General features: G+C 47.4%; 1 protein-coding gene across 1 annotated transcript in view; it reads left to right on the top strand.

Annotated features, from left to right (window-relative positions):
- The window catches only part of LOC117963120 (insulin-like growth factor 1 receptor), a 75,719-nt gene that overhangs the window by 8,432 nt on the left and 45,221 nt on the right, over positions 1 to 22,066 (top strand). The window contains exon 2 of the mRNA XM_058995577.1: positions 502 to 1,053. Within this exon, the coding sequence (XP_058851560.1) occupies positions 502 to 1,053 (552 nt within the window). The remainder of the gene's footprint in view (positions 1 to 501; positions 1,054 to 22,066) is intronic.

Here is a 22,066-nt window from a genome sequence, read left to right as displayed (position 1 = left end):
GCAGCTTTAAATAAATCCAGCACTTTTGATACCAGGGTGAATGTGCCCGGTACTTAAGAAAACAAAGTTATACAGTAACTGTGTCCTGTAAGAATATTTTTATACACCACTCTGAACTCCAGTCTCCCACAAAAATCTATTTTAAGAATGGCTCACGCTTCCCCCAAGATCCCTGCACAGAATGGAGTTACTGTACAGTCTGCTCTCCAATGTCCTTCACCCCCGCTGCTACAAGTGAAGGGATGGCTAAACGAGCCTGGCAGATATATGAATCCTTGCTGCACACTGTGCGCTCCTGCAGGCTGGGACCTGACTCTTGCAGTAATGATGTTCAAAGAGTTCCACTTGCTGGGGGGGGATGAGCGCTGCTTTAACTGTGTCCGTTATCCACCCTGGTAATGTGCAGCCTGTGGTGGATGGATGTACTAGCGCACCCTGGTAATGTGCAGTCTGTGATGGATGTATGTACTAACGCCCTGTCCCCTCTCTTCCTCCCCCCAGTCTGCGGCCCGAGCATTGACATCCGGAATGACATCCATGAGCTGAAGCGCCTGGAGAACTGCACGGTGATCGAGGGCTACCTGCAGATCCTGCTCATCTCCACGGCCAAGGCAGAGGACTTCCGGGGGCTGCGCTTCCCCAAGCTGACTCTCATCACAGACTACCTGCTGCTGTTCCGCGTCTCGGGGCTGGAGAGCCTACGGGACCTCTTCCCCAACCTGACCGTGATCCGCGGCCGCATCCTCTTCTACAACTATGCCCTGGTCATCTTCGAGATGACCAACCTGAAGGACATCGGCCTCTACAACCTGCGCAACGTCACCAGGGGCTCCATCCGCATCGAGAAGAACCCCGACCTGTGCTACCTGGACACAGTGGACTGGTCCCTCATCCTGGACGCCGACTACAACAACTACATCTCCGGGAACAAGCAGAGTAAGGAGTGCGGAGACGTGTGCCCCGGCATCATGGAGGACAACCCACTGTGCACCAAGACCAACTTCAACAACAACTACAACTACCGCTGCTGGACCTCCAACCACTGCCAGAAAGGTGAGTGCCGGGGCTCTGCCCCCTCCCGCTGTCAGGGGGCCGGGCTTAGCAGGGCAAGAGCCAGGGGGAGCAGCAGCAGCAGCCTGCTGAGATTCATTGAGAAATTTAGGTTTTTGATGCACTTGCACGTGTCCTGCAGGTGCACACAATCACGCTTTATTGTCTATGCTGGAAAAACTGTGCAACTGTGGGTAAGGTGTTTCAGGGAGCGGGAATCAAATGATGTGGCCTCCTTAACATGAAGCCCCTTTCAGTAGAGCCTCCCTGTAATTTAACATTGCCGCTGTGACTGGAGTGCTGTATGGCACATACTCCTGTCTGCTTGCCTTGAGAGCAGAAAGTTAACTAAACACGAGTGACAATGCCAGCCATGAGTTTGTTACTTGGAAGCTGCTAGCAGTCTGGCATGGTGTCTGATGGTGCCTTAACTGGCACAGCAGGGAATTGTTTAGTCTTTTTGTATGTGTAATACATATTTTGAATGTACTACTGACACAGAAGATTCATAATGCACTAATGTAATCCCCCCAGAAAAACTCCCGACAACTGCATCATGTTGCACAAAATAAATCCCGATCACAGCGCAACAGCGTTGCACCATAACAGAGTGGAACCAAATGGTCAAAACACTCTGTTGCTAGGTGAACTTTATTTAAAGCAACACGTCGGGCAATACTAATAACGTGTCATGGTTCGGTGCTCAGGGGTGCTTGTGCATCAAGACAGATGGTGCCACCTCCAGTAACACGCAGTGTCTAGTCTCGCTTTCTATACCAGATGATATGGCAACTCCCAAGCTGGTTTTTTTTTTTTTTGTTTGTTTAGTTTTTTTAAGTGCAAGTTAATATCAGTAAATGGCAGATTTTGAGGTGTCTTGTTACTGCTACAAGTACAGCCAGGATGACTCTTACTGCTCACATAAGAGAGCTGTTTGTTTTATTTCTGCTGCCTCTGGATCAGGAAGACAGGTCCCTTAGAGAAGCAGGGGGGCTGGAGATGGGCTTGGCTTCTGCATGCCTCTCAGGGGCGGGTCCTGCGTCAGTCACCGGGCTGCAGAGTGCGCCTCGCTGTACTCCTGGGCACAGTGGTATGGGAATGGGAATAGTGGGAACTGTCTGAACTCCTGTGTGTTTCCTCTGCATGCATTACAGCAGGGCTGGCAGTGGGAATTTTGCATACAAACATTTGAGGACTCGAGCGTTTTGGGAATGTCTATCAATTGATAAGGAAACTTGTGGTTTATCGATGTATGTGGTGTTTTTTTGTAGTTAAGCATCCACTGCTTTGAAATAAGGTGCAGCATCACAACTGAGAACAGGAAAGAGCTTCTATATAATGAGTCAAAGCAGTTTCTACAGTGCGCCAGACTCCGTGACACACAGGCAGAGATAAACAAGAGGAAGAGACAGCCAGATGGAGTTAAAGCTACACATTTGCATGATTTCTCTCTCCGAGGGGTTTCAGTGCAGGCCAGTCTCATCTGACAGTATTGTGGGGTTTCAGTGCAGGCCAGTCTCATCTGACAGTATTGTGGGGTTTCAGTGCAGACCAGTCTCATCTGACAGTATTGTGGGGTTTCAGTGCAGGCCAGTCTCATCTGACAGTATTGTGGGGTTTCAGTGCAGACCAGTCTCATCTGACAGTATTTGTGGGGTTTCAGTGCAGGCCAGTCTCATCTGACAGTATTGTGGGGTTTCAGTGCAGGCTAGTCTAATCTGAGGGCTGGTTTAGTGGCAGACTTGCAGGCTCTGTTTGAAGGACAAATGCTGTACCCGTCTTCTAAATTTCTTTCAGATAATTGCCTTGTTTTTCTTGAGCACAGATGTTTCTTGAAGGGCGCTCGTGGTTTCCAGTCAGTCTGGACCTGTGTTTTCCGTTGCCTGTCACTAATTACTTGGCCAGGAGTCCCTGTCCACCAGCCTCTCGCTTTGGGGTAAATGTTTGATTTGGGTGGCCATTGCATCACTTCATGAAACCGCTATTGTTTTTGCAATAGCGGTAACATTGTTTCCATTTGTTCACATTGCTTTTAACCGTGTCCCTCCCTGTCTACTGTGAGACTGCAGGAGTGGAAATAAGACTCCTGTTGCATAGCGGCTGGTCTTTCATCTTGCAGGGGATTTGCTTTGAAGCCTCACAGAGGCCTGGCCCCTGAGTGGGGAAGGGAGCTGAGCGAAAATGTCACAGAAATGTCAAGTGTACAAACAGAAAGGAATGTGTGCAAATATCACAAGTGAGGAGCGCATGTCCTCGCTGCCCTGCCCCCCCCCCCACTCCAGTGACTTGTTTACTCTGAGTTGCAGCTCCGAGGTGCTGCTCGCTGCTGTGTGTATCAGGCCTGTGCCTTGTGACTGAATGCCCAGCGCAGTGCTGCTGCTGCTGGCGTGGCGTGGCTTGAATATCCCCCACGGGTCTGTCTGTTCCAGTCAGGCATGTGTTTCTCCCACCAGGGCAGGTGCAGGCCTGCTAATCAACACAGGGCTCAGGTTCATTTCAGGGAGGGGAGGAGAGCCGTTGAAGCCTTGAACTGGCCTTGAACTGATCGATCTGCTCAGCGAGAAGACAATAGCATCCCGGAGATGCTAGACACGGGAACATGAATGCAGAATAACAATTACAATAGCTATTGAAATTGTGTGCAACAGAAGTGCTGCAAGCTGAAAGCAACATGAGGAACAAAAAACAGTGTGAGAAATACTTGGACTGTAAAGAGAATCAAAGGGTAACAGTGGCTCTATGTGTTATACCTGTGGTGAATCTTAATGATTCAAAGATGCATTACTTTTCTCTCTTAACAAAAACACATGCCAGCCTCCGCCCCCCATTTCCTGTAAACAATCCATTGTTAGTTGTGTATTTGCTGTGAATTTGCATGGCCCGGGGCTGAGGGACCAGTACAGTGTGTACGTGCCTGCAGAAAGACTTTGCTGTTCATAAAAAGCATGACAGGGGGGTAGAGCAGGAGAGGAGAGGGGAGGGGAGGGGGGCTGTCCCTTTTAAGTGGGCATATAATTAGGCAGGAATTCCAACTGGCTTAGTCATAGCTGCGTGGAGCGGATAAAGGGAAAACCGCAGGGTCGGCCATTAGAGACTGACTCTATCATTCCCAAAGAATGTGTGTGAGTAAAAGAAGAGAGAAGAGGGGAGGGGGTGCATGAAGCAGGCAAGTTCTTGTGGCATGGCGGCTGTTTGTTTGACCAACGTGCTTGAGCTGAGTCACAGCGGGGCAGCTGGTGTGCTCAGTTTTGATTTAAAAAAAAAAAAGAAAGATAAATAGAATAATAACAGGGAGTGGAGTGGCACAGGAAAGAACAGAAAATCCTGTCTATTGTCCTGCGTCTTTGTGTAGGAGGGAGCAGAACAGGTTTCCTACAGGGCACATGCTCCCAGTCTGTTTACTACCTTGGGAGCAGCGGTGGTAATGCGCAGTACTGCACCCTGGCTTTGGTTCAGCGTTAGAGATGGCGTCTCCTGGCAGTGAGGATATTCACACCAAACTTCAAACACTCCAAATCAGGCTTTCTAAACCTATTGGTCTAGTAGTAGTAGTAGTAGTAGTCCTAGCAATAATTGTTGAAAAATGAATGAACAAAACTAGTAGCTAATTTGCTACTCCAAAGCCTGGTCCCGGTCCCTGTCCCTGCCCCTCCCAAGCATGGCATGCTCCAGCCATGGCCGACGGAGGACGCATAGTGTGTGTGTGTGTGCGTGTGTGTGTGTGTGTGTTTATTTATGAATGGCCAGAGTGTTTGAAACAGGAAAGTCGCTGGTTGTAGGGAAACAGAACATTTCCTGAGCTCCTCGTAGCCTGTGACTGCGATTAGAGGTGGCTGCGCTAATTGTTTCCTCTCTCATTCAGTGGCTCATTGAGAGAGTCACTACAGAGCCGGGGCTGCTGGAGTACAGTGCAGTGCATCAGTCAGAGCAGGCGGTCTGTGTGCCTGTGCACTGGGGAGCAGGAGCAGGTAGACACTGTGAACCCCCAGTCTGTGTGCCTGTGCACTGGGGAGCAGGAGCAGGTAGACACTGTGAACCCCCAGTCTGTGTGCCTGTGCACTGAGGAGCAGGAGCAGGTAGACACTGTGAACCCCCAGTCTGTATAATTTAAGACATGACCAAAGCTCTTTATATCCTGTTTTCCTGTCCCACAAAGATTGCTTTTGTTTGTAGCTACCGTGATAAGATTGTGCTACAGTATGTGCTGCTGTACCTCTGCGGTGAGGTCATGTTTTACACACTTTCTATGAAGTTTACTTGTTGGGATACTTTTTTTTTCTTTTTTTCGCCAGCCTGAAGCAAACGTTTTTGACCACAGTACTGACGTTTTGATTTTCCAAACTGCAAACATAGCTGTAGTTACAAGTATAAAATAAGAGAAGAAAAGCCAGCTAAGATGTCTCGCCAGTTGCTGCTCCTAAATATAACCGTTCTTTAGAATTGCAGATATTTTGTTTGTTACTCAAACGTGCAAAAATAAAAGCGTAGAAATAAGCTATAAGACTAGCAAAGGCAAAGAGTCTTTAAAATGTACTTTGTGGAAGATCTATGGAGAAACCCACATGAGTGAGAGAGTGCAGGTCACCTGCGCTGGAGAAACCCACACGAGTGAGAGAGTGCAGGTCACCTGTGCTGGAGAAACCCACACGAGTGAGAGAGTGCAGGTCACCTGCGCTGGAGAAACCCACACGAGTGAGAGAGTGCAGGTCACCTGCGCTGGAGAAACCCACACGAGTGAGAGAGTGCAGGTCACCTGTGCTGGAGAAACCCACACGAGTGAGAGAGTGCAGGTCACCTGCGCTGGAGAAACCCACACGAGTGAGAGAGTGCAGGTCACCTGCACTGGAGAAACCCACACGAGTGAGAGAGTGCAGGTCACCTGCGCTGGAGAAACCCACACGAGTGAGAGAGTGCAGGTCACCTGCGCTGGAGAAACCCACACGAGTGAGAGAGTGCAGGTCACCTGCGCTGGAGAAACCCACACGAGTGAGAGAGTGCAGGTCACCTGCGCTGGAGAAACCCACATGAGTGAGAGAGTGCAGGTCACCTGCGCTGGAGAAACCCACACGAGTGAGAGAGTGCAGGTCACCTGCGCTGGAGAAACCCACACGAGTGAGAGAGTGCAGGTCACCTGCGCTGGAGAAACCCACACGAGTGAGAGAGTGCAGGTCACCTGCGCTGGAGAAACCCACACGAGTGAGAGAGTGCAGGTCACCTGCGCTGGAGAAACCCACACGAGTGAGAGAGTGCAGGTCACCTGCGCTGGAGAAACCCACACGAGTGAGAGAGTGCAGGTCACCTGCACTGGAGAAACCCACACGAGTGAGAGAGTGCAGGTCACCTGCGCTGGAGAAACCCACACGAGTGAGAGAGTGCAGGTCACCTGCGCTGGAGAAACCCACACGAGTGAGAGAGTGCAGGTCACCTGCGCTGGAGAAACCCACACGAGTGAGAGAGTATGTGTGTTTGAAACATGAAAGGGGATCATCAAATTACAAAGCCTAATTGAAATGGCTGGTACACACACACGCACACACACACACACACTCACTCACTCACTCTCCCCATTAACCCTTTATGGGCAGGAAGGCAGCTCGGCTCGGTGCGGAGAAACTCGACACTGTTTGAACTGTCATCCGAGCCATTGGATATGAAAGGCCAGTAATATTAAACTCCTTTCTCGAGCCTTCTCGCTGTGATCTGAGGTGCTCTGACCACAGAAATAATGCATCAGAGAATGAGATAATCGGGAAGGACTTTAATGTTTTTCAGCTGTTGTAGTTCACTTAATAAAATAAAAAACAATAAAAAACCTAAGCTGACATGTTGCCTTCTCGTCTGCACAGTCACCGACTTTGTCAAGCTGTGCCCCCCCTCCTCTCTCCTCCTTTCAGTAAATCTTTTCCAGAATAGATTTATCTGAGCACAAGATAGGGGCTGCAGCACCCACAGCAGCTGTAAACACATGGTGTGCAGAACAGCAGTGTGCTCAGCTGCTGCAGAAACCTGAATGAGAAAGAAGGTTGCAGGATGTTTTGAAGAGGAGGTGGGCAGGTCTTCCTCCTGTTTCCGAGCAGGCTGTTTGATTTAATCCCCGACCACGTTACGGTTGTCAGCGCGCTTCCTAATGGTCACAGGTGGCTGCTTTGTGCTGCTGTTCCTCCCTGACATTCTCCGAGTCTCTCTCTGTCTCTCTCCTGGCAGGCTGACACGGGCCGCTCTTTCAGAAGACTGTCCGTCAACGCGGCGTGAAGGAAACGAAGTGCTTTCGGGAGCTGGGGTGGCCCTGTGAGTGTGTGTGTGTGTGTGTGAATGTACTGTAGCAGGATGTGTTTGTAGCAGACCTGAAAATAAAAAAAATAAAAAACTGTCCAGGTCGTGGATAGAGTGATGTACTGGACATACTGAACTGGAAGTGTCCAGGTCGTGGATAGAGTGATGTACTGGACATACTGAACTGGAAGTGTCCAGGTCGTGGATAGAGTGATGTACTGGACATACTGAACTGGAAGTGTCCAGGTCGTGGATAGAGTGATGTACTGGACATACTGAACTGGAAGTGTCCAGGTCGTGGATAGAGTGATGTACTGGACATACTGAACTAGCTACCAGGGACCCCCGCATTGCCATTGTTTAATGAGGCTAATATCCTCATGCATATTTCATGAGTGGATGCCTTCTTTTTATTTTTTTTAAACACGCTCTCTGTGTTGATGACGGTGTTGCTTCCACTTTGAATAACTGTGCAGCCAAGAAAAGAGGTTCCCTCAAACGTGTGTAAAAGAAATAAATACATGAAATGCATAAAATAAATAAATAAATCGAATGGGATTCCTTCCCTGTTAGCTGGGAGGAAGCGTTTTATAGCTAGCCTAAGTGATGAAAACCTTTTGAAATTGAACCAGCCAAGTGGCAGTCTGCAGCTGGCCAGAGAGAGCTGCAGAGAGGCCAGTCATCTGCACTGTAACATAGACATGAACCGGCAGTGCTGACTGCAGTGTCCAAGTACCTTCTGAGACGAATCATTCTCTGAAGAGCAGTGGAAGCAGTTCTACACATAGGCTGGATACGATCGTCCAGGACAGTGGAGCAGGGCTGCTGAAGGCAAGAGATTGTTGTGGAGTTCATGGAGAGCTGGGGGACTTGGAGTACAGCAGAGGGATAGTGGAGTGCAGTACAGTGTGTGCTGAGGGGGAGCCAGCGTGCACCATGTATGTATGTATGTATGTATGTATGTATGTATGTACACACACACACACACACACACACACACACACACAGTGCCGCTGTTTCTTTCTCCTGACATACATGGCTTGTGATGCCTGCGTGGGGCACAGCACACAAACCCTGACCCCTGTCTTAAAACCTTTTGTCGTTTGTCTTTTTTCTTGTCACTGTTCCGGGGAGCTGACAGTAGCGCAGTTTTGAGGTTCACAGCCAGGTTAGCACCGAGGCACAGAGAGGGAAGACGATGCACCTTTTGAAACAAGGACATGCACTGTGCCTGGTGTTGCTTAAGGGCTGCTATCCACGTACAGCCCGGCTCAGTGTCTGCCGTCTGCTGCGTTCAGAGCCCCGGCCGGGGGCCACGGTATTGCTGCTCCTCATTGTTAGTGGAGGACAAAGAGGAAGGGGGCTCGGCTTCTGGAACAGTAATCGCTTACTAACAGAGAAATCATTTACTCTGCTCTAACGAAGATGGAAAATATTGCTGTTTCCAGGTTCCTTTACTCTAGTGTTCCCAGCTAGCGTGGGAATGTGTAACAAGGAGGTTGAGTGGGTGTTTGCACTGCCAAGGTCACAGTGATGGAGTGTGTGTGTGTGTGTGTCCGTCTCTCTCTGTCTGTGTGTGTGTGTCTGTCTGTGTGTGTGTGTGTGTTTTAATACAACTCCCTGCTGGTGGCCAGCGCAGTGCAGGGCTGTGCCTGTTGACTGTGTTGATTTTGTTCATTGAAGGGGGTAGAGGTGTATTAGTGTGTCTTTCACCTCCGCCTCAGTTGTGACTGTGGACAGAATGTTTGTTTACATGCTGCTGAGCCTTTTGAAATCCTAGCCTCTCTCAGTACCTGCCATCCCCATCCGTGCATTAATGACAGGGATATGGAGAGCCGGGCATGCCTTCACCTTAAGTGCGCTTTGTTTCGGGTTTCTTTTCAAAGGAACAGGAGAGATCTTGCGCCGTGGCTTTGCTGCCGTGATTACAAGTTGAAGTTGCGGGCGATCCCTGGGAGAAGCGATGAGTTGTCTTGTGAAAGGTGTGCAGTATAAAAGACAACAAGCCGAGGCAGTGCTGCTGCGGTGCTGCGCTGGTGTTTTTATTTCCACTCCCTTCGCACGGGGCAGGAAGTGGCACGGTACTCAACACGTGTCCGCCCCGGGTGAGGCTTGTTCTCGCTTGTAAATGAGCTTGTTTTTAAAGGACTGCTTCGTTTGGTTTGACGTCTGGTTTAATTTTAAAATGTATCTCTTTTTTTTCTTTCTTTGTAATGACATGCAGTGACGCTTCTGCTAAACAAACCTCTCCAGGGGTACAGTAGTTCCTTTCCCCTCGTGTCAGACGCTTTTATAAGGAGAAGCCTCTGAGGCGCTCGGCCACCCAGGCAGCTCAATAGTCTCTTGAGCGCAAGACTAAAACCGGAGGCTTTCATTCCAATGGGTGTATCTGAGTGTGTGTCTCTGCATTAACTGTTTAAGCATCTCCCAGCTTCCTTGGTATCTCATGCGCAGATCAGCTATTGTAGCTGTTAACTTCAACCTGTTGGTGCTTGCTAATGTAAAGTCCCATTCTTGTCTTGATGTTTGACTGTTCAGAACATGATTAATTGGCGTTCTCTTGCCACACGACTGGAAGTTCATCTGCACTTGAGCCCTCTGTGTACTCAACTTTGTTGCCCAGTTTGTTTCTTCTCCAAAGATGTCTTTAGATGCAGAGACTCCCAAGCACAAGTCTGCGTACCACGTTGTGTGTTGTACAGCCATTTAACCATTTCAACTCATTTCCTCCCACCAGCTACCTCATCAGAATGACCTCATCTCTACCAGTCTCAAACAGCCCACAAGTAAAAGGTCTCCCAGCCGCTGATGAACGTTTGCATGTCAGGCAGCATCTGGAAGCTAACCTGTGCCTCTTGCTTATACAGTAGTACAGCTCCATGCAAGAGCTCCAGATAAAGTATCTCTTTGTGCTGTGCTGCTACACGCATGCAAACGCATGTGCAAGCAGAGAGAGGCGTGCTGGTTCCTGAGGGCCACTTAAGGGTTTGTTTTTCCTTTCCTTATGTAGTGCACATGAGTCACTCATTTTGTATATGTCTGACTCATTAACTTGTTGGCTGTTTTCTAGCTTTATAATGCTGAATGGGACAGGGGGAATGCATTCGGCCACACACACAGACTCACTCACACAAACAGCAGTCTGTGAAGGAAGCCTCTTATTAGATTAAGCTGTTAGTTAGCCATTGACTTTACTTGTGATTAAATTACAGTTTAAAAGCTGGAATAGATGCAGTGAATGCTTGTCGTTTGCACACAACTTTTCGTAAAAAGCATTTTCTCTGCCGTTTGGTGCTGCCTTGCTCATGTAGTATGCACACACTGCGCGAGGGTATTTGTTGTTCTTCTGTTGTTTAAACGCATGCTGCTGGGAGTATCCGGAGCTGAAGGGTAGCCACTTGAGGGCGGCAGGGGAAACTGTACTGTATTCTTATGAAGCATGTTCATGGAAGGCTTGGTCACAGAGGGTCTGGAGCTCCTCTTCTGGGATTGCGCTGGATAAAGCCATGCAGAAACCCTGTGCAAATCCCTGGCAGTGGGGCAGCTCTCTCAGCTCCCTGCCTTTTTAATAGGTCTGTTTTCCACCCGGCCAGGACTCCTACTCTGTTGGGAACAGTAGCTCCTGCTAAACGCTTTGGTTGAGAGAGATCCAGGTCCCCGAATTAACATTCCCCTGGTCTGAGCGAGACCCGATCTTTTGTGTACATTCCAGGACAGCTCGCTCTTAATCCTCCCTCTTCTCTCACTTGAAAAAAAAATCTGCTTGGCAAGAATCAATCATTGTTAGCAGCTACAGTGTTTGAACGATATAAGGTTGCAGCTGAGACCAGCTGTACTGTTTAGGGGAGTTTCAGTTGTGTACCTGGTTCCACAGTAATTCTATTGTACAGAGAGTTGAACAAAATAAATCTCTTAAAGGTGTTTAGAGAGCTGCAATTAAAAACAACTTTCCTGTCAGTATGGTAGCAGTTCCTGGCTCAAAGCCCTGGCAATATAATGCTTATTCTTATCACTGTGTAAACTGACCTTAATACCCAATAAAGATAGAGAGAGGTCACAGACTGCTGCCTGGAAAGGAGGGTGTGAAATTCCCAGGACCGGGCTCCAGCCATCCACCTGACCCCAGGAATAGAGGGAGGTGGTGCAGACCTGGAGACTGTGTCTCAACCCTGCCATGGAGGGATCGGTCAAACATTTTTTGTTTTGGAGTTGAAAGGGTACCGGGAGATTCCTTTACTATATAGTGCTGTACCGTATCAGATATGCAGATATCCGTTTGAATTGTGAAGGTGCATTCCAGTAGGAACCTATACGGGCTCACAGCACTCTGGACTGTATAAAGCCTGCTTTCTCATGGCTTCTCAGCTGTCCTAATAGGCAGGCTTCCTCCCACACCATGCCGGGAAAGAAACAAACAAAACAAGAAACCCGCTCTCTTTTTTGTGTGTCTGTAATTGCAGGGATGGCATTGTACAGTAAGTGCGTCTGTGATTGTGTGTTTTATAAACCGACACACCCTTTCCTGGAATCTGAAAGGAATCTGTGCTTGTACTGTGTTTAACTTTCCCATGTAATTACACACCCTATAACTGCGAAGATGAGGGCCTGCATGAATGGATTCAGATAAGGTCTGGTGGCAGCGACAGGCTCTCTCAACAGGGTCAGGTGGGCGACACTATTTCTTATTGCTTCGTCTCTGTCTCGCTCGATTTGATGCTCGCTACTGTAGTCGTTTTGGTGGAAGTTTAAGGCACGGAATTGTTTTGTACTCGCAAAGGACAAAAAGTTCACCAGGACTGAAAACCCAGATGATTGGGAGCTTCAGTGGGCTGTTTGTTACATTGTAGCCGTCTGTTCTTGTTCCGCGAGGATCCGCACACTGTCAGTTGTTCTGTGTACAGGATCACCAACCTTCCCAGCTGAGCCAGTCCCAGCGGCCTCAGTGATTTTGTCTGCTTCCTTTACTCTGCATTGCCAGCCAAGGAAGAAACACTTCTATGTAACCACGTTGATTTAGACTAACGTTTCGGCTAGTGCCCAGGAAAGGCATCCCCAGTCCGGCTGAACTCCGGTAGAAATGCTGGCTGCCTGTTCATCCAGTTTAAGAGTTTTCTGAACAAACCACATTGTGGCTAACCTTTGCCCAAGCAAGCCAGCCTTTCCTCCCCTGTCCTTGTATGGGAGCTGCATGTAGTGGTAATGCTGTAGATCGCTTCACCCGCTGTTCTTAAACATATTCTAGGCTGTGCAGCGCTTCTTCAGGGTGTCCTGTTCCTGGCTGTTCTATTGAAAAGCTCCACAACTCTGCAGTAGAGATTTCTGGGTCAATCTCAATGTGTAAATCATGGTTAAACCTATTTATTTAGTTTGGCATCTCCATGAAGTAGTGACACTATCACTTAATAGCCAGTCTCCGTATCCAAGCTCAAATGAGTTCTGTTTTGCTTTCATTTTTTATTGTACAGTGTTTTTTTTTTTTTTTGGATGACTTGTCAAAGTCTCTTTATAAAACCAAAGCTTTTTATTTTTTAAATTTCATTTGCCAGTATAATCCCTCCCTAACCACTTAGCTTAACATAAAAGAGACACACTTCTAATTTTCATTTTTATTTCATTTTTTCTTTGATTTAAGATTAAAGAAAGTACAAATAAAACACGTTTGTTAACTGTATTGATTCTTTTTATAAACAGGACAAGTTGTGCTTCTATTTGAATGTGTGTAAAATAAACAAACCTGCTGTACTGTCGAGTTCCCTGGTAAAGCGGTTTATTAAAATGATTTCTCGTCACCTCATTTCCGTGTGATCCCAGTCAATCACACCACAATCCTTGCTCACTTTGTTTGTTATCGATCTACTGCTTATTTTTCACTTGGATCAAAATAAATCTTTTGCATGCTTGGATATATTGCCATTGGTTATGTGGGCTGGCCCATTGAAGAATGCTGACATGGCTGCAGTGTGTCAATGCCAGAGGATGGTTCTAAAGCAACTATACAGCACATATGATTAGCATGACGTGAAATGTTATGTGCCATGTGTCAGCCGTTGATTGATCATGCAGTCCTGTCAGATTCCACCAGTGTGTTATTTCAGTAAATTCAGTATTTCAATTTATTTCAGTAAATTTCTGGGAGTGCTGTACTATAGCAGATTGGGTTACTGCTTTCATAAAACAAACAGTTTAGGGGGTGGCGGAAATGATTGGAGCACAGTATAGGGGGCTGCTGAAATGATTGGAGTACCGTATAGGGGGCTGCTGAAATGATTGGAGTACAGTATAGGGGGCTGCTGAAATGATTGGAGTACCGTATAGGGGGCTGCTGAAATGATTGGAGTACAGTATAGGGGGCTGCTGAAATGGAGTACAGTATAGGGGGCGACTGCTGTACTTGAACCCGGCCCTGCTGTCCTGGTTTCCAGATCGTTTGTATTGGCTTGCAGTGCTCCGAGTCCTGCTCTCTGAGCTGTCCTCTCCTCATATTGAATTCAGGAGCAGACTTCACTGCGCTCCAGCTGGGTGGTAAATCCCCTTCCTTACTCTGGATGTGGTCTGCAGGTGCGGTTAGTGTTACAGCACTGGTGTAGCAAACAGAGGGCTTTATTGCCAAAGCAATAAGAAGAGAAACTAGCTTTGCTAATAATTGAAGAGCCGGAGTGTAACAGCACTGATCCAGGTAGACAATGAGAGAGACACAGTGCCTGCAGCTGGAATTCACATGGAGCGCAAGCAGAAAGCTACACTCTCCGCTCTGTAAATAAACACGCCTGCCATTGGGCTGAGCCCAGCCAGCCGGGGAGCACCAAACATGTCATCACTTAAACATGTCCGTCTGTGCTGAGCTCAACAACGCGGCAATTCTAACTGATTGGCAACGTACACAATAAACAAGGCAGGGAAACGATGAGCAGCATGGCACATGACAGTACAGAGCATGGACTGTGAACGGTGAGATGGCATGGTCTTTAATGCAGGTCTTTCAGAGTGTGTGCAGGACCACAGCTCTGACTGAGCCTCCGCTGTCATTGTTCCTCAGGGACCGTCGGTGTCACGGAAAGAGACACTCGACTCGTTGAAAGATTGTGCAGCACATTACTGTAGTTTTACTCAGAGGGGAAGCGTTCTGTACTGCTGCTGTTGTGGTATATAAAATAATACATCAACTACATAATGATGATCATGATGATCCTGCTGACCAGGAGGGCCATACAAATGACTCAAATGACTGGGATTTGTTTGTTGTTCTAAAGGTAATCTCCATGGAATGGGAAGTTTACAGTGGTTGTACTTGCTACTGGCAAACAGACCAAAGGATTGTTTACATTTGTGGGGTGAGGGGGGGTGTTTAAAGTGGCTGTCTGTCAGCTGGGGTCAGGTCTGCAGGGGTGTAGACCCTCTCCCCTGAGGCAGGTCAGCAGGTCCTCGCTAAGTAAACCGAGTTTGGGGAAGCTGTTTGTATCGAGCCCAGGGGTCACCAGCAATGCTCCCTTGATATCTGAACAGGCCTGCGCTGGGATGCCAAGCCACATGCAGCACTGTCACCCGGGGCGGTGTTATTGCAATACTCACAGGTCTGTCTGTCTGTCTGTGTCTGTCTCTGTGTCTGTCTGTGTTGCTGTTTGTGCCTGTCTGTCTCTCTATGTCTCTCTGTTTGTGTCTGACTGTCTGTCTGTCTGTCTGTCTCTCTGTGTCTCTCTGTGTCTGTGACTGTCTGTCTCTCTGTTTGTGTCTGGCTGTCTCTCTGTCTGTCTGTCTGTCTCTCTGTCTGTCAGCCCAATGTTAGTCTGATGATGCAGTGTTACCACACTGCTGCTTCTTTGCCTTTATTATTTGGCTGTATTTTAGGAACCGTACAGTACAGTTGATTTGCTACCTGCTGTAAATACTGTCACTGTAGAGAATGCGATTTGAGTCTCTGTTTCTGTCTGGTCTGCAGCTCTGGTCCAGGTTCTCACCAGCCACTGCAGCTCAGTGCTTTGAGTCTGTGTTTCCCTTCCGCACAGAATTTCTGGGATTCCTATTGTTCGAGAGGCCTGTGCCTGTAGTGCAGCTGAGTGAAGTTTAGTGTGGTTTTGAGAGCAGCGATCCTGTTCTTCATACACCTTCCCCTAGGTACGGTACAGCAGCCGCGCACCGGGGATAAACTGATGAACAAGGGACATTTTAAATGTGGAATCTGCTGTAAGAGAACCTGTTCCATTTACATGTGGATTAACACAAACTCACACAGATCCGCAGCCAGACCCCTCACTCTCACCACTCTTTCTCAATCTCCAGTATTCTTATCGCTCCTTCTCTTTCTTGCTTTTCCTCACTCTCGCTGTTTGTCCCGCTTGTTTAACTCTCCCTCTGTAGCTCTACTTTTGCTTATAACTAATGGATTACTAATTAAGTTTTTTTTTTTTTTTTAATTTAGTCGTTGCCAATTAGTTTTTATTATTTTCTCCCCAATTTGAAATGCCCAATTATTTTTAGGTTCAGCTCACCGCTACCACCCCTGCGCTGTCTCAGGAGGGGCGAAGATGAACACACGCTGTCCTCCGAGGCGTGTGCCGTCAGCCGCCCGCTTCTTTACACTCTGCAGACTCACCGTGCAGCCGCCTCAGAGCTGCAGCGTTGGAGGACAACGCAGCTCTGGGCAGCTTACAGGCAAGCCCGCAGGCGCCTGGCCAGACTACAGGGGTCTCTGGTGCGCGGTGAGCCGAGGACACCCTGGCCGACCTAACCCTCTCTCCCCCCGGACGACGCTCGGCCAATTGGGCGCTGCCCCCTGGGAGCTCCCGTCCACGGTCGGCTGTGGAATAGCCTGGACTCGAACCGGCGACGTCCAGGCTATAGAGCGCATCCTGCACTCTAGCGAGTGCTTTTACTGGATGCGCCACTCGGGAGCCCCTACTAATTAAGTTTTAATTGTGCTTTTGGAAGTCATTTGCAATAATAATTTAAAAATTAAATAAATAAATGAAAACCAAAAACAACCCAGAAGAGCGAGTGGAGGATTTAATGTCTGAAATGTTATGTTTGATTACATATAACAAAATGAATTGGAACTGAATACAGGGACCCTTTGTTTTGCTAGTTGAGTTTGTGAAGATGATGAAGTGAGAAGCAACAAGGGCCGAGCAGCATCTACAGCTCTGTTTGAACCCGCGGAGTTAACCCTGTGTTTAGTTGACACTGGCATTTTGTATTGGGGTTACCCAGATTCGTTTCTGGAGAAATGGGTTTTATAAAGCATGCCCATAGCTGTATCTGTGTGCATTTAGTGATTGGAGAAAATCTTTTTTTTCTGTTCTTTTATGAAGCGGTGGATTGTGAAGCGTGGCTGGGGCAGGGTGTTGTTTCCTACAGGACCGTGCTGGAAGCTCAGTACAGCAAACAGTTAGGATTCCTGTTGTGAGCACAGTCAGAAGTGGAGGTGCTGGACATGCCTGTGCACCCACCTGAGGCAGTGTGAAGCTCCACGATACAGGACGAGTGTAATGGGATGCAGTGTGAAGCTCCACGATACAGGACGAGTGTAATGGGATGCAGTGTGAAGCTCCACGATACAGGACGAGTATAATGGGGCTGTGCAGGATCCTACTGGCTCACTGCCTGGAGCAAGTTAAATCTGTCCAACTTGGACAGAAGAGGGAAAAAAAAAAAAAAACCTCTGCCCTGCAGTAGTAGTAGTCGTTGTAGTCCTATTACAACTACTGTCAGTGTTACAGCTATAAAACAATCAGCATTGATTTCAAACACTCATACACACACAGAGAGAGAGAGAGAGAGAGAGAGAGAGAGAGAGAGAGAGAGACTAAGCCTATTACTACTACTATCAATGTTACTGCTATAAAACAATCAGCATTGATTTCAAACACTCTCACACAGAGAGAGTCTCGACTAGCACTGTCCTCTAATAACGTACCCCCTTACTGGTTCTTAAAGACTTTCTCGCTCCAGAGCTTCCAATTTAAGGAACTTTTTTGCCTAATTTATAAAATGACACATGCCTAGTGCTGGTGTGCATGCATGCTGTGTTGTGCAATGAAACGACTCTGCGACTGTGTGCATTACGGAGCCTGTAAAGAATGAGGAGTCTCGAACCTGTTCTCGTCGACCCCTCTCCCCGAGCCAGTCTCAGTTGCATCACTGTGCGTTCATGACAGCTGCAGCAGTCTGAGAACACAGGAGCGAGGGGCCTGAGCAGCAGCAGTGAGGAGATCAGCGTGAGGGGCTTTTCAGTGTGTGGAAGTGTTTCTGTTCTTCAACCACTCTATATATGCAGAGTGGGATTTGAGTGAACAGCATGTGTTTGTTTACATGTACAGTACATATTATAATTTGTATTTGTTAGGACAAACAGGTTTGCCATCTCCAAAAACCATGTAGATTTGTGTAATGACAGCGGACTTGTTTATCAGTGTGTGTGCACACTGCGCTTGACACAGTGTTACTGGAAGTGCATAAACACACATACACTGGTGTTGAGTTAAATCCTCTTGGGTCGCTCATACCACAGACAGCGATTTGTGTGTGTGTCTGTCTCTCATCTGCCTTATCTTCATTATTCAGATAAAGACACAGGTTAGTAGCCTGTTAGAGTAGCAGCGCAGCAGTCAGGGTTGCCAACACAGAGATTCAAATGAGGCTCCCAAACATACTATCGGACAGCTGGACTTGCAAGCTTAGCGGAGTGGTGCGGGAGGCAGTCTGGCTGCACGCTAAGCACATTGGCACTGATGCAGCCTTCCTATGAACAGCTTGGTACACTGCCCTTAAACTGAGGAGCCTGCTGCAGTACTGTAGCGTGGCGGGCAGCAAACTGGCAGACTAATTCATTAAGGAGGTGTCATTCCAGCAGCAGGCAGGCCCCGGGTATTGTGCGGTGCAGTGTGGTGCAGTGGGGAATGCTGTGTGCTAACTGCACTATACTGTACAGTGCGTTTTGTGCTTGTCTGTTTCATCAGTGGAGGGAACCTGTTTGTTTCAAGCCCTGGAATCTGAAATGGATCCTGGAGAGCTGAATCATGACATTAATAAGGTCAGGCTGCATATGAAATAATTGGGTCGCGCCCCTGCTGATGGGGCTGTCAGTGTGGCTGGCTCCTTGGCTCTTGTTTTTTTTTTTTTTACATGTAGCAACTAAACTGCAACCCAATCTCTGTTCTTTTTAGCAAAGGTTTCCTAGCAACTATTTTACTTGCATTAAAATAATCAGCAAGTATTCTATTTGAAATGCTGTTTGCAAAGTGCAGGTTTGCGTAATGCAGTTATTGCAGCGGGCCCCCCTCGATACTGTTTTTGCACAGAAGCCTCCGCTGAGCGAGTGGAATGTTTTTGCCTCCTGACTCTGCTGCGTCTCCCCTCCGAGGCCCCACCCCGAGCCTGTGAGTGACACAAACCCAGCCGCCCAGTCTCAGAGAGGCCGGCCTGCGTCATGATCATTATGAAACAACCCTATTCTGTGGGCCTCCTGTACCATCGAACTAACTCAGACCCCACCTCTCCATAATTAGCTGTTAAAATATTTATACTGGTGCATGAATGCATCTGTATGTGTGTCTCTGTGCGTGTGTTTGTGATCTCGCTCTTATTCTCTGGTCGTTCACACAGAGCTTGCAGCCTCTCTTTTAAGGCTCTTTTCCAGGTGATGTTCGTTGCGAGACTGTATGCATTTCTGCTGTGGAGAAACAGGCACACACAACAAAGTATATTTTGTTTCTGTATGTTAACAATGCATTATTTTTTGCAAAATTCTCTTTTTACCCACAAAAAAATAAGTAAAACTGTTTCATACAGATTGCGTCATTCTCTGCTTCTACGCATCTGAAATGGGACCTTACGAGAAGCTTGAAAGACATGGTGTTGAAACTGAAGTTAATTTTGAACAGAGTCGGAAAGAGTCAGTCATGAAACCCTGAGTCCTTGAGATTTTATCATTGCTGGGAGCCGTACAAACCCCCCTATTCATGAGTGCATTTCCAGAGGGGAGCACTGCAATCAGACCCAGTTCATTAGTGGTGTGTCACATTGCTGGTCTGTATGCGTCAGAATCTTGGGACTGTATCAGAATTTCCACATGTTCCACTCTGTGGGCTCGTGTTCCGTCAACCCTGGTACTCCTCTCCTATAAAAACATTCTTCCCCCTGAGGACGGGTGTGTGGCACAGTGTGCCTGTGTGTGTCTGTCATATATATATATATATATATATATATATATATATATATATATATATATATATAATATATATATAATATATATATATTATAGATATATATATAGATATATATATTATAGATATATAAATACATCTCTATGAAGAGAATCAAAGTGGTGGGATGTACAATATGAAGGGACCTGCCCGTCCAGCGGTCATGCTTTACATTCATTATGTAATTCCAGGGTGACGGGATGCTTGTTGCATCACTCCAGTGCTATTGCAGAGGAGTCCCAGTGCTTTGTAAGGGCTGGTAGCTGTTGTAGCTGTGAGATGTTTTCTCGTAGTGAGGTGGAGAGCTGTCTGTTGCAGAGGAGTCCCAGTGCTTTGTAAGGGCTGTAGATTTGTGTAATGACAGCGGACTTGTTTGTAGCTGTTGTAGCTGTGAGATGCTTTCTCATAGTGAGGTGGAGAGCTGTCTGTTGCAGAGGAGTCCCAGTGCTTTGTAAGGGCTGGTATCTGTTGTAGCTGTGAGATTCTTTCTCATAGTGAGGTGGAGAGCTGTCTGTTGCAGAGGAGTCCCAGTGCTTTGAAAGGGCTGGTATCTGTTGTAGCTGTGAGATGCTTTCTCATAGTGAGGTGGAGAGCTGTCTGTTGCAGAGGAGTCCCAGTGCTTTGTAAGGGCTGGTGGCTGTTGTAGCTGCGAGATGCTTTCTCGTAGTGAGGTGGAGAGCTGTCTGCTCAAAGCCCTTGCATGGGCCACTGCTTTGTGAAACGCTGTTCCCGTTTTTTTTTTTCTTTCACACATCTGGATTTAATACGTTGAATTTCCTTTTCTGGAGGAGGAACACATCTAAATAGAAGTGCAGTAACCACATTATACAGCACAGCTTTCTTAAAGGGTACATGAGGACCTTTTTATTTATTGTGTTACATGTTCCCATGTGTTGCTACAACTGTTTACGTAAGGTGTGTGTATTGTTTTATTATTTATTTCTTTTAACATTTTGACAATTTTTTAAAAACTTTTAAATTGCATTCCCTGCCTCAAGATGGCTTTCCATGTATCCGCATGGACTTCAGAACTACATTTCCCATCATCCTCCTGCTCACTGGTAAATCCATTTCAGTTACATATGTGAGCAGGAGGGTGATGGGGAAATGTAGTTCTGAGTGGTCCATGCGGATACATGGGAAGCCATCTTGAGGCAGGGAATGCAATTTAAAAGTTTAAAAAAAAAGGTCAAAAATGTGAAAATAAAATAATGAAAACAATACACACACCTTACATAAACAGTTGTAGCAACACATGGGAACATGTAACACAATCAAACAAAAAGGTCCTTAAGAACCCTTTAAAGGGAGGGCTTCCTGTTCTGTGCGGAGCTCAGATATGACACGGAGTCCTCCTGCTTCAGTGTCTCTGCGGTCACCTCTCTGAACCGGAGAAGGGCCCCAGAGCAGATCCAGATCAGTGGAAACCTGCTGAACGTCTGGGAGAGGGGGAGGGTGGAGCTTGGCAATGAGGGATGGAAACTTCACATTACCCCATTTACTACTGAATAACAATCTTAAACGCTAGTACACTATGTAGGTGTTTTCTTGGGCTTTTGTTTCTCAATCAACAAGTGAGGTTTAGTATGCTAAGCATGTAGCCCACAGAATGTTTCCATCGCTACCTGCTTGAAAGTTCATTTGAGATCTTCTACCCTGAATTGAGGGATGCAGTCAGATATCCATCACTAGTATAAGTAATGGTTGAGCGACACATACCTGAATCTATGCATGCATGCTCTGTCGGTTGATCTGCACTGAATCGGGCTTGTGTGTGCAGACAGCAGCAGAACATGGAAGTGTAGAGGCAATCAGATGGAGAGGAGCTGGTGGGGGCTTCTGTGCTTCATGCTGCCAAGGGAGGAGCTTCTGCTTAAAAACCTTTTACAAGGATTACAAAGAGAAGTGACCAGGACAGGTACAGCTGTGATACACTACATTCCTGAGTTACACAGAGATGTGACCCAGGACAGGTACAGCTGTGATACAGTACATTCCTGAGTTACACAGAGATATGACCCAGAACAGGCATAGCTGTGATACACTACATTCCTGAGTTACACAGAGATGTGACCCAGGACAGGTATAGCTGTGATACAGTACATTCCTGAGTTACACAGAGATGTGACCAGGACTCTTTATCCCTGTCTTTCCTGTCGACGGGACCCGCTGCAGCAGGGAGAGATTCCCCCCTGCCCCCCCCCCCCCCACTTTCTGCATCATTGGGGTCATATTTTAATTTATTTGATAACAGAAGACGCCTTGACTGAGTGTTCAGCAGCGAGGGCTGGCTAACCCGTCTGGAAACTTCTGAACCAGATACAGCTCAATGTCTTGCACATCCCTGCTGAAGCCGCGGTGTCGGCTCCTGTGTGTGTGGTGCATTCTGTCCTGCAGGTGATCGTATGCCTGTTCTCTTACCTGAATAGTTTAGTGGGCTACGGCACTTCCAGCATGGGAGACCAATCTCTGAAGAAGCACAGCCGAGAGGAGGGGGAGACGGAGCTACTGTACAGTAGAGGCTCCCTGTTACTTCAGAAACCAAA

Source organism: Acipenser ruthenus, chromosome 21 (genome assembly GCF_902713425.1).
Source record: "Acipenser ruthenus chromosome 21, fAciRut3.2 maternal haplotype, whole genome shotgun sequence".
NCBI classification, from domain to species: Eukaryota; Metazoa; Chordata; class Actinopteri; order Acipenseriformes; family Acipenseridae; genus Acipenser; species Acipenser ruthenus.
The sequence above is the reverse complement of the archived record's forward strand: the minus strand, read 5'-3'. Positions and strand labels throughout refer to the sequence as shown.